Raw genomic sequence first — 13,297 nt, 5'->3', positions numbered from 1 at the left:
ATTATAATGCTGCTGCTGCTGCTGATGTTGTTGATGATGATGATGATGATGATGATGATGATGATGATGATGATGATGATGATGATGATGATGATGATGTAGTCAATGTTGAACTGCACTTACCTTCTGTTTTTAACTCTCTCCACACAGGTGACTCACTGGGCTATCACAATGGACAGAAATTCTCCACTCTAGACCGAGATCATAGCACAGGAAATTGTGCAGGAATACGTTTTGGGGGGTACTGGTACTACAATTGTGCGATTTCAAATCCCAATGGAATTTATATGTGGGGAGTTTATGACAGAAATTCTGAAATTGGTGTTATGTGGCATTATTGGAAAGGTAGCCTCTATTCCCTGAAGTCTATCAGCATGAAGGTCAGACCTATACCCAGAAGAGAAGAGCAGGATGAACAGACAGGTGAATAGATCCATTGCAGCAGGACAGTCATGTATGACACTTCAGACACATAGTCAGACTCACTCTAATTATGTTAACCCATTAAGACCTGAGGTTGATTCTACAAATGCCGTCTAAATCAGTGGTTCTCAAACGATTATGTTTCTTAGTGCCAGGGACCCGAGAAGAGAAGATTTGTGTTAAAAAAGGCAAATTATTCTAAATGTTTCAATCACTTTCAAGATTTTTCAAAAATGTAAAAAATTGCAGATATATAAGATCACGTGCAGGCACACGTTTCACGAATTTTGAAACATTAAAGATTTAAAATAAATAGGCCAATCACAATGAGGACTTTTACTTTTAAGTATGATGCCAATACTTTTGTACTATTACTCAAGTAAAAATGTGATTACAGCCAGGGCTTTAAATAAGGGAGTATTTCTACACTGTGGTACTGTTACTTAAGTAAAGCATCTGAGTAAGGCCTTACTTCTTCCACTACTGGTGGAAGACACTACCGTGACAATACCGCGTCACTTACCAAATAAATAAAATAAGATTTGTGTCTACAAGGCTACAAGCTAAGACTTCTAATGTTTATTATGACTCCTGAACCTTCCTGTCTGAACTCCTGCCTGATTACCTGGTTCTGAATATCTGGCTGATCCCTGTCGGTTAAGTTAGATTTATGGCTATGACTCTGTCTCATCCCTGTCGGTTAAGATTGATTGATCTCATGACTCTTGCCTGGATACTGGATTACGCTATTGCTTTTATTTCATATTTCTAAAACATTATAAACCGTTTTTAATTGTGAAATTTGGTCATATCATGAGTGAAACGAGTAAAATGTTATTCCCTTCTCTGTAATGACTGTAATAAAGCAAGCAAGCAACATCATTTTTTTTATGTATTTCATTCATTTATAAATACCAGTTTGGAGGCTATACATTCTTTATCCTGTTACTGTTAGTTTATTTGTCTCTGTCATGGTTTATCACAGCAGTTGTACATACAGTATAGATTTTCAATGTTTCTGAGGAAAATATATCTATGAAAATATATAGATTGTGTTTAATATGTTCCCTATCCTATACTCTTTTAGGATATTTGTTATACAGCTTCATTTAGTTATCGTCTTCTGTAAACTAAAACGTTTTGTCAATCACTGTTTTCGTTATTACATGAGTTTTAGTTAGCAAAGACTATACAGTACTTTTGTAATTTTATTCAATTCAAACTTTGAATACAAGGCCTGCAACAGCCTAGGATACAAACTTGTCAGAAGAATGAAATAAAGACACATTTTTGCACCTACTGTATATCCTGGTGTGCGGGCTCTATCCACCTTTAAACTGAAGTCCAAGTGTTGCCTGCAGTGCACAAGGCAGAAGAAACAGTCTTAAGATATAAAAGGTTCATTACTGAATGATGTCTTGTTTATTGCGACATGATGTGGAATCTGTCATCAGTATAAGTATATGAGGGGAGGAAAAACTTTGAAACTGATATGAATCCTCAGTAAGCCAGACAGTCAGCTGTGGAAGTAGGCAGCCTCGACTCTCTCTGATCCAATTCAAATAAATTCCTCTAATGGAATAATCTTAAGTGTATAGCTTTATCTCATTCCTTTGTTATTAAATATTCAAATTGTGTTACTTTTATCTTTTCATCCTATCTTTTCTTACTTACTTTCTTTTTCATATGTTATCAAAAGCAGAGGCATGGGGTCCCCCATTTGGCAGCGACCTCCTTTCCCTTTGGGTATAACGGTGTGGTCACTGTGGTGGATCTTCCTCTGTTGGACTGTTGCTGGGATGGCCACAGGGGAACAGGAGCTTGTTGTCTTAATAAAGACACTCGCAGGACGGCCGACTAGCACAGCAGTCGCCATCGTTACAACTACAGCAAGTGGGGTGGACCTCGGACAAGACAACTTTAGACGAGACAAATTGTGATTATCTCCAGGGGGACAATTTGTGTTGTAAATGTATATCAAATTGCTCTACATGTATATCACAATATGAAAACAATATATAAAGTGTAGAAAATGACTCAAAGAAAAGGTGAGTGGTTAACTTGGACCAGGATGTTCCAGTGTGTCCAACTACTTAACCTGCAATGTCTAACCCTGTGATACATGGGTTAGGATTTTGAGGGACTGTCAACAAGGGTGTGGAGACAGTAATGTGTCTGAATTCCATACAGTGTTGCGAGGTTATTCTGGAAGACCTGTAGAAGGGGGAAGAGACGTGGAGAGTCTGGAGGTTCTGTACTCTAATGTCTGTGGAGAGTGTAGGTTCATCTGACCGGTCTGACTTTCGCTTGTGATCATGATATGACAAATATGGATATACCTGATATATCAAGGGGTTAGCCGTCCCAAATATGGAGTTCTACCTCCAAGTACTCTATTTGAAAATAGCAGATCTGTAAGATCAGATGATGTAAAACCCTTACACCTTCACCTTTCACATCACAACCCATACTTTCATTTGCCCAGCTTCATGTTGGTTGCTGTTATGTCAGAATTGGTAACCTGCCAAAGTATGTGACTCCAGTGGTCACTGTTTTGTAATTGCATAGGTTACTAATCCCCGGGCTTCACGAAATCCCATGGACATGCATCGTTTCATATAGCTGTGGGTGAACAGGCTGGTATTAATTGTATGAGCAGTACAGTACAGTAAATATACTTTGTTACTGTCCATGAGCTGTTCACTATGCTTTACTGTATGTCTGTTCAGCACCATGGAGAGTGAAACAAACACGATAGCCTAATAACCTCATCCCAAAATAATTCGCTAATAACTTGGAATCAACACCGAGTCAGGCCCAACTTTTAAAAGTTAATTTTCTTGTTTGTTTATGAACACACGTGGGTTTTATTTCTGTTTTTGTTTATCAACACGAGTTTGCATTCACTATATGATTTTACCCCAACTTTAGCCCCCAACCATGGTTATTGTGGGGAAACAAATGCCAGTGAGAATGTATATCAAAAATACAATTTTTATTCAATTCAAAAGGTTACACAGTATGACTTTAAGTTCAAGCTTGTGGGGTCACGGTTAGATAAGAATGGGGAGGGCTCACACAGAAAGAAAGGGCTTGGGGTTAACTCGTGCCCTTTTGATTGACTGGGAGCACGACCAATCAAATGAGGACCGCTGACTGTTTGAGTTACTGGTTGAGATCCCATCTTGTTAGTTGCACTGATGAAGATAACAACATTATGCTGAATAGACAATTTAGTCATCTTAAGGTTTTTAGATTATTTAACAAATTTGTTTCATGCACATTTCCACACACATTCCGAACTTCTTATATTAAACACAGAATAAAACACTACAGATTAAGTGGCGGGTCTTGGGCGAGCTATAACGTCATAGGATTTGACCTTGAGCACCACACTGGCAACTCCTCTCAGGTCTGGCAGAGAGGCCTCATTCTCAGGAGGAACAAACTGGAAATCTCTCAGCAAGTAGGCAGTGAACAGAAAGAGTTCCACTTTGGCAACGGATTCCCAGAGACACAGCCGAGCACCTCCTCCGAAAGGCAGCAGAGCACGCGTGGAGCCTCCGCCTCCCTCCAGAAAACGCTCTGAAAGAGAGAGTTAGCGTTATATTTGATTGATGTAGCAGGGATCTATTTGCTAAGAGGGATCGAAGTGAACATACAGTATGTCCGATCTGGTCATTCATTTGTATGGCTACTGTGGGGATATGATTTGTCCCTGCATGCTTCTGCTCAGACTGAGTAGAATCATAGGGTAAAGGTCACTCTGTGCCTTGTGCTATAGGTGTGAAGGTCGCATATCGGTCTGAACATATAGTAATTAGTATATCGTCTCTGTCGGGTGGAAACCTAATTATGTCCAAAACTACTCAAAAGTAGCAGATCTACAAGCACAAATGCATTTCAAGCTTGTGGATCTGCTATTTCTCTGTGTGATGATATAGTATGATCAAGTAGGCAGTAGGGCATTCATTTACGAAAAAACACAAAAGGTTAAAATATGGAGAAAGGAGGTTTCTGCCCGACAGCGACAATATACTGTTTGCTGTATGGCTTAAAGTAAGTTCAAGTGGTTAAGAAAATGTCTTTACAAATGGAACCCTGAGTCAAGTGAAAGGAATGGTGTGCACCCCAACCCGCCCAGGAAGGACCTGGTTTGAAGTCATATGGGTCAGTCCAAACTGCAGGGTCGTGGTGCGCTCCGAACAGGTTGGGAATGATCACCGTGTTCTTAGGGATGAAGTAGCCTGCGATGCTAAACACATACAAGGCACACAGATTAGATCAGTGGTTCTCGATGTTGGGGTCCAGACAAGAACTGCAGTTCAAATATAATTATTTTGGGGGGTCGTAATGGCCTGAAAAGGTTGAGAACTACTGCTTTTTGAGGTCTATACTCAAAACTGTGAAAACAAGCCTCAGTCAAGAATTAAATTAGAATCTATGAAAAATAATATGTACGTATAGTATTATCAGCGCTGACCTGCTGTCTCTGATGGCTCTGTGTGGCACTGCCAGTGGAGCTACGGGTCTCAGTCTGAGCACCTCGTTGATCACAGAGCCCAGGACGGGAAGGCGGTGTCGGTCGCTGTACGTGGGGTAGCGTCCCTCCAGCACCGTGCACATCTCCTCATACACTCTGCACTGCAGCTACCGGTCAAACATTTACATTAATTGCCTGCTTAGGGCATGGCTGTCTGAAGACCATTCAACCACTTCACAATTTACAACATAAGCATTTAGCAGACACTCATATCCAGAGTGACAAAGAGCGAGATCAGAATAAGCAGAGCTTTGAAACAAAGTAGTATATCAGGAAAATAATCGGTTATATAGCATTCTTCACATTTGTAGTCAAGAAAAACAAATCCAAGTTACAAAAAGATGAGAACATGTGTCCATGTATGGTATCTGCATAGTATACCATCTATTGCAAAAAGTGTGCTAGGGGCGTAGGGTGGAGTCTGAAGAGCTGAGTGCTAGGGGCGTAGGGTGGAGTCTGAAGAGGTGAGTGCTAGGGGGGTACCTCCGGTCTATGCAGTAGGAAGGCAACAGTCCAGTTTAGCCAGGCTGCAACTGTCTCTGTCCCCCCTATGATGAGGTCCACTGTGGCCATGTGGACATGGCTGTCTGTCAGCACCTATACATACATACCCAAGGACAACATGGATTCATTATGCAGCTATTCAATGTTAATGTTATTCATTAAGCATTCAATCGTGAATGTTGCTTCAATACCAAAGAGGATGCTGAAATTAAGCTGACTTGAAAAGGGGAAATTCACTTGAATTAAATTATGTATTTATTAATATGTGTACATATTAATAAATATCTTGGGGGGGGAAAGAGGGAGACATTTTCAGACAAATTGAATACAAATAAATGAATTAACATCTTAAGATCTCTCAATGCTGTTTCTAATTCCAAGCTGATGATTAGTGCGCTGACCTAATAGCTGAAGGTCAACAGGTATACCCACCACTTCATGTGTCGTGTCTGGTGATTGGTTAGGGGCTCCATGGGTTGTGTCTGGTGATTGGTCAGTGGCTTCATGGGTCGTGTCTGCTGATTGGTCGGTGGCCAGCAGCAGAGATCCTATGATGGCTTCTTTGCATGTCTTCTGCTGTGACTGTGCAACAAAACAGTTGATTAATAGCCTACAGTGGTAAATAGAAGACTAGCATACAGGCTGTAACTAGCAGTTCAAATGTCAGTTTCTTCATCCATCACTCTGAATATTATGGATGGATGGATGGATTGTGATGTGTTGTCTATTTTCAGAATTGAGTTAATATATATATATATATATATATATATATATATATATATTCTGTCGCCAAAACTGTGTTTGGGTTCCAAGGGGCGGGGCCTCTGATTAGTTTGCGATGGCATTTGAAAGCACGCCTGCCCTCGATCAAAGCAGGGCAGACCACAAGCAGCAAGTTATGTCGATTATGTTCATTAATGAGCATGTGAAATAGCGAGTGGCGTGTGACATGTGGCATGCAAAGAGGTTACATTGCGTGACTCTCACTCTCAAAGCATGGGAATTGGCAGCCCTGATTCAATGTTTACTATATTTCATTAACGTCCTTACTGGAAGCTAGCTTATGTCTTTGGAATGTGAACACAGAAGCTGAATTCCTGTAACACTGACTGAGCACGATTGACGGCATGTTGCGTCATGACTCATTGTGAGTTTGTAGATGGCTGAACAGCGAAGGCGATGAAGCTTTTTACATCGGTATAGCCACTGCTCTCTGCTTACCATACATACACCTTATGCACGCTGATGGTTGACAACATCCGGTTTACTTCTGGGTTTGCGTTGAAGGGGATCCGCAGATTTTGCCCGTAAAGCAGTGGTTCCCAAACTTTTTCATGTCAAGGACCCCCAAATTGACACTCATTAGCCCGCAGGCCCCCATTTGAAAAGATATGCCAGGGACCCCCATAAGAGAAGATTTTGACGGCTCTAGCAGTTATTCTCAACCCGTTTAATTTCAAGGACCCCCAGTTTGACATGCATTAGTCTACGGGCACCTATTTAATGGCATTTATATCTCTGGGACCCCCAGTTTATATTGTAAAATCAAAGTTTATTTAACTCTGAAAAAGTAATGGACCCGTTAGCATCCGTTTGGTTCCTTTGTAACTCTCTCAGTTACAATCCCATAAGGGTCCATTTGGTTCCAAAATATCACTTAGCTGCAACTCCCTCAAGGACACCTGGCGGTGCAGGACCCCACTTTGGGAACCACTGCCATAGAGGACAATGCATTTCTCCAGACTGTAACAAGTCAACATCGTATCATTTTGAACGGTAACATTAATAATGTAGAGTAGACAAGTTTATAGAGTGGTGTGACCTACACCATCTGAAAATGTATGTAAACAAAACAGAGGCGGTCGTAGTGGATCCTAGGTCCATATAAGGAGACCACAGTATGATTAGTGTCCATGACCATACCATCAAACAGGTCCCCTCGTATAAATACCTGGGAGTACAGATCGATGAGGACCTGAGCTGGCAAACGCATGTTACAACACTGTGTTCTAAAATACACCAGCGTCTACACTTTCTCAGAAGACTTAGGCCCTCATTTATCAATTCAATTGAGTGTAAAATCTGCCTCAGATTCAAGTGTAGGTTTTGGAGTACACTCACGTCGGCATGACATTTATGAAGTGATCGCAAACAGCTGATCATTCCTTAGTTTCGTTCCTAGCAGTGATAAATGTGACGGCTGAAATCAATCTGGCACGCTCTATGAAATCAAGCCTCGCCCTCGTTTTTGCGACATGAACAACTGCAATACGACCAAACGACGTATGGAAACCATAGTTACATGATGGAAAAAGCCTTATCCTGCCCCCCCCCCTCATACACACACACAGACGCACGCAGGCACAGCGGTGTGTTGTATCTTAAATAAATAAAGAACGAACACCTGCATGAATTAAATAATGGCTGGCTGTCATGTCCACGCACGCACCAAGGCTACATGACACATCACAGTTGCATCGCCATGAATGGAATACGTTTGTAGGCCTACTATATTCATCCCCCCCCCCCCTCCATCACTCCCCAGGCCATCTTTGAACAAGCAGTGTTGAGACAAGCTCGGAATATTGTATCTGACCCTTTGCATGTGTTGTACCGAGAGTATGAGTTCCGGTAGGAGATATAGAACTCCACGGTATGTGTAAAATAGATTTAAGCGTTTCATTACTTAGGTCTAATTGTTCCCGTTTAGAAACTGGAAATGAAATGTAGTGTTTCATACTGTAAACTAGAAAATATTGTTCCAAAAGAAACAATGTGGGTTCGCTTCAAGCCAAAGAAATAGCAGTATAAAAAGTACAAATGCAGTTTGACTTGTTGACCAATACACACCAGTGTTTAATTACATTTCCCAAAAATTGTCATAGCAGATCTACAACCTCACAACGACAGAGGGGGCTATGTCATGTGGTGATGGAGGCGCGGTGGCGGTAGCCTGACCTACAGTAGGCTTTTCTGGACATCAGTGGTTTAATGGTGATTATGTTTTCGGTACCACGGTATTTTAATGACATCACATGCACACAGACAGTAACACACTCTACCAGCCTAGCACCATAATACTCTGTTGAAAATGTACTGGTTCCGACAAGTCAATTTGTGATTTTGTCAGTTGTCACACGCACGCACGCACGCACGTACGCACGCACGCACGCACGCACGCACGCACGCACGCACGCACGCACGCACGTACCCACACATGGAATGTCAGAACAGGTCAGCTCCATATATGGAGATCTAAGGGTGGCAGCGGGGGCAGTGTCTTGAGTGTACAAGGTTTGATGAGGGCCCAGTTAGGGCCGGGCCTTAATTTTCTCTAGTTACTTGCGCAAGCAGAGCGAGCAAGTAATAGTTTTCGTCCATGTCGACGTTTGATGCGTATGCGCCGTGCCAGCGTATGACGTAATGACTACTTGTGCTTAATCCACATCTTTATTAGGTCATCATTGAGAGCTAGTTATACCAGTTATACCTGACGTCATATGCTGCTACGATACATACGCATCAAACAGGGCATACGCAAAGTAACCACAGTATACTGCTAATCAATTTACAAATTACATATACATATACATAGAGGCATTTCCTTTAATCCACCCGACACTGATCGACATATACGTCACCATCAAAAGCTGTCTCTTACCTTACTTAACAATACTACTTTTTTACCTCCAAAAACTAGGTACGTAGCAAATAGCTAAACCTAATATTTCAATATTTCAAATGTTCTTTCACAGAGAAGCTGAGATTTGACAGTTTGTAGCGGTCGACAGTACTTGCACGCTCTGGTTGCGCACTAGTAGGCCATTTATGGCCTACTTGTGTGCAACAAGCAAGTAGGCACTCGACAGAGTGCAGTTCTAGTTTTCTCTAGTTTTCGCCAGCTGCCGGGCGCAGCTGCACTAATAACTTTGGGGCAGGTCCTTCTAGAGTTTAAATGGACAGGTATCAGTCAAAAGGGAGATATCGAAGAGGAAGGATGGATGGGGAAGGATCAACATAATGGAATGTCAAAACAGGTCAGCTCCGCATGGAGATCTAAGGGTTTGAGGTCTGATTTTCTGGCCAATATGATATCAGGGATCTCCATATATGGGCTTAATATTGATGACATCACGTGATGTCACGAGGCATGACCATATATGGGGGCGTGACCAACCTGCCTGCTTTAAATTAGATAAGGTCATTTAACATACTTATGTGATGAGGAAGTCCGTCACCGGGGGAAACTTCAGCATCAAGTGGCAAGGAGGCAGACTAGCCGACCTGGACTTTGCGGATGACTTGGCTCTGACAAATCATACCCAGCATGCACTCCAAGAGATGACCAACAATCTACATGAGCACGGGGAAAAGATCGGTTTAGGGATAAGCCAAGAAAAGACCAAGGCCATGACCGTTGGACAATTAACACCAACACCTTCCACCACTCACTCTAGGCCACCAAGACATAGAGTATGTTGACAACTTCAACTTCAGTAACATCTCAAGTACAGGAGACATGGAGAAAGACGTCAACAACAGAATCGGCAGAGCTGCAGGCTTTGCAACATTTGGTCGTCTAAAGCCATCACTACAGCCACCAAGCTACGCCTCTACATGTCAATGGTCATCCCAACAGCGACCTACGCCTGTCAGACGTGGATGAAGACAGCCAGCATCACCAACAAGTTGGATGTCTTCCACCGACGATGCCTCAGATCCATCCTGAGGATCTCATGGAGGAGGTGATGAGAAGGGCAGGGGTAGCACCACTGTCTGACAATGGCTGGGCACATACTCCAACTGCCAATAGAGAGTCTAAGTAAGACCAAAGAACAAGATTCCTATACAGGATCTCCTCACTGGTCAACAAAACACATTGAAGACCCTAACAGGAGCCCTTGTACAAGGTTTCTTCGACTATGCATGCACCTCCTGGTACCACAGCACCTCTAAGGCCCTTAAAACTAGGCTCCAGACTTCCCTGGTCAACAAACTGGTCAGGCTACTACTTGGCCTCACTCCCCGAACCCACCTCACCCCTGCCCACTTTGACAGGCTGGAATGGCTTAGGGTTGACGACAGAGTACAGCATCTTGCAATGGGTCTGGTCCACAAGATTCGATACACCACCAAGATACCCATGTACCTGTCTAAATACTTCCTTAATGTCAACGAAGTCCACACCCACAACACCAGAGGGAGTTCCACAAACCATGTGCAACCCAGATTCGGCACAAACAAGAGACTAAATTAATTTCGCTCCTATGCCACCAAAATGTGGAACGCCCTACCAACAGTCATTAAGACATGCAAATCCCTTGACTCCTTCAAAACCACCCTCAAAGGGCACCTACGGACTGCTGCAATTAGAAGCTGGCCCCCGTAAAATCAGAATCCCCCCCACCCCTTTTTCCCCTCACTGTATATGTTTCTTTTCCCTTTTTACCTCCTCTATGATGATTTCCTGTTTTGACTATATATATATATATATATATATATATATATACATACTAATATATTCGTACGTCTCTAATTGTTTTGATGAATTGAAAATGGTGGGCCCTATTGTAAAAGTGTAATGCTTTATGGTGTCGCCTCTAGACGAGGCAGGTCACGTACATAGACTTTTGTGTTTGGGTAACTTATGTGAGTTAACCCTGGTACCTAGGGCATATTGCATACCCCGGAGCATTTAGGTGGACCAGGACTGTCAGCTCAGTTAGCCCTTGGAGCATATAAGGCATATAAAGTTTTCGCATGGCGAGTATGTGCATTTATACCCTCGGGCAAGAGGGCACGTACTGTGTCATGGCGCAAAAGGCCCATTCATAGTCGAATGAAACTGTGTGCCTTTGGCACACAGGGGTCCCTGGAAGGGCCTCTGCTGTGTTTATATGCAGGTAGAATCTAAAGCAGCAGCATCAAATATTTGTAAGAAAAACAAAATAGGTCAAAATGGGCAGATTGTTTTACAGCCCAAATCGTCTTCCATTGGCCTTCATTGAGTTGAGTGACAGCTGAGTGACAGCTGACATGACAAGCCTCTGTTACGGGTCTCAGGGCTGATGAGTACCTCATTAACAACTGAACCTGAATAAACAGGGATAAAGACGGAGCAATGAAAAGATTTGAAGTGTTGCTTTTCTTTCCAGAATGTAACTATGGGGAACCGGAAGCTGCGCTCCTTATATTAGGACCCCAGAGAACCCATGGGGTAGAACAAACGTTCCATCCTCACTGCATGTTACACTTTGCTAGTGCAATTAATTCACAGTATAAAATGTAAACCTTCATAAAACGAAATGATTAAATAATTAAACAGACTCTTAGGTTAGGTTTAGGTGTGCTTCCCCGTGGGAGGTTAGGTTAGGGTGAGGGTTTGAGATGGTTAACATCGGTAGACAACTTGACTGCGTGTGCGTAGGGGCGGCGGTGGCTCAGGGGTAGAGTGGCTGGAAGGTTGCCAGTTCGAACCCGGGCTCTGCCAGAGTTAGTGTCGAAGTGTCCTTGAGCAAGACACTGAACCCCTATTTGCTCCTGATGTGCTGGTAGGTGCCTTGCATGGTTTCCTCTGCCATGTGTATGAATGGGTGAATGTAATGCACAATCGATGTAAAGCACCTTGGATAAAGGTGCTGTATAAAAAAAATGCACCATTTATTTGTTTTGATTTGTGAGTTATCTTGGCACAGTACCATGGGTGTGTACGCATAACAAAACCATGATGCTTCTATGCAACAATTGGTATGAAAAACATAATTGAAGCTGAGAAGGGCCATGCCTGTGGGTTAGGGTTAGTCAGTTATGTGGCTTAAATAGTTGTGGTGTCAATTAAGGTGTGGTACTGTACTCTATGTTGTTGAGAAAACTATACAGATGACAATGGAAACATACCTGAGATTCAAAACAGATAATTAAGTACATAATGAGTGATTAATGAAGGCCATGTCAGGATTTAAAGGAATGCAGTGTCACAATAGTAGTTTGATTGGGGTGCCCAACCTTGATCAGAGCTGAGGAGGAGGTCTGAGGATCAAGGGTTTCCATGAATTATGCTTCTTGAGTGTTAATATGATTTAGTTGTAATTGTAATTTGACACTTTGAAACACTTTCTCTCAACTGACAAAAAACTATTTACTTGTGCAGTTCTGCCCTCTTTAACAATTATGTCATGCCATGTTCTTTTCCACTGTGGTCACACATACCATGACAAATGTGGTACCGATATCGCATACAATACCACAAATCTCCTGCAACATATTAATGAGCATGTCATCCTGGCACTATATATTTAAAATTGTGAATATTCAAATATACTGTATATACTGTATACGGACATACGAACAACGTTCACTGGAGTTCACTGTGTTGTTGTGGAGCATTTGCTATAACAAAGTAGATAGACTAGACGCCAGTAGTGTCATTGCTGTAACTTGGTATCTGCAATGTGATGCTGTTGCTGCAGGGTGAATTATGGGTAGCATTATTATAGTATAATTGATGCCTTACAGCCCCCCACCCCAAATCACCACCAGCCCCCACTGGAGGGAACATAGGGTCTGTTTTGGAATGAGGGAGCATAGGGCTGAGGGAACATAGGGCTGAGGGAACATAGGGCTGAGGGAACTTGGGTAGTGGGTACGGTCCCAGTTAAATGAACACTCGTGTTTTAGTGTGTAAAAACCTCAATGAGAAGTGCCCTTCTCAGAAAGTCCCTAGTATTATTAGGGTAAGGCTATACTATATTTGTATTGTCCATTTTTTTTTCTTGACAAGTGACAAAGCACCCATAGGTTTTTAGTTCTGCTTGGGGGGAAAACAGT

General features: G+C 42.4%; 1 protein-coding gene across 1 annotated transcript; it reads right to left on the bottom strand.

Annotated features, from left to right (window-relative positions):
• Window positions 1-3,760: 3,760 nt before the first annotated feature.
• LOC306924983 (steroid 21-hydroxylase-like) lies at window positions 3,761-11,283 on the bottom strand (the record flags this gene model as incomplete). The annotated part of the gene is made up of 6 exons (XM_079503662.1): window positions 3,761-4,008; window positions 4,575-4,678; window positions 4,907-5,073; window positions 5,450-5,563; window positions 9,755-9,823; window positions 11,254-11,283. The coding sequence occupies 6 exons, from the start codon at window positions 11,281-11,283 to the stop codon at window positions 3,761-3,763; spliced, it is 732 nt and encodes a 243-aa protein (XP_079359788.1).
• Between the last annotated feature and the right edge of the window lie 2,014 nt (window positions 11,284-13,297).

The sequence above is a fragment of the Electrona antarctica genome (assembly GCF_951216825.1).
Source record: "Electrona antarctica genome assembly, chromosome: 6".
NCBI lineage: Eukaryota > Metazoa > Chordata > Actinopteri > Myctophiformes > Myctophidae > Electrona > Electrona antarctica.
This window is presented reverse-complemented; position numbering and strand designations above follow the sequence as displayed.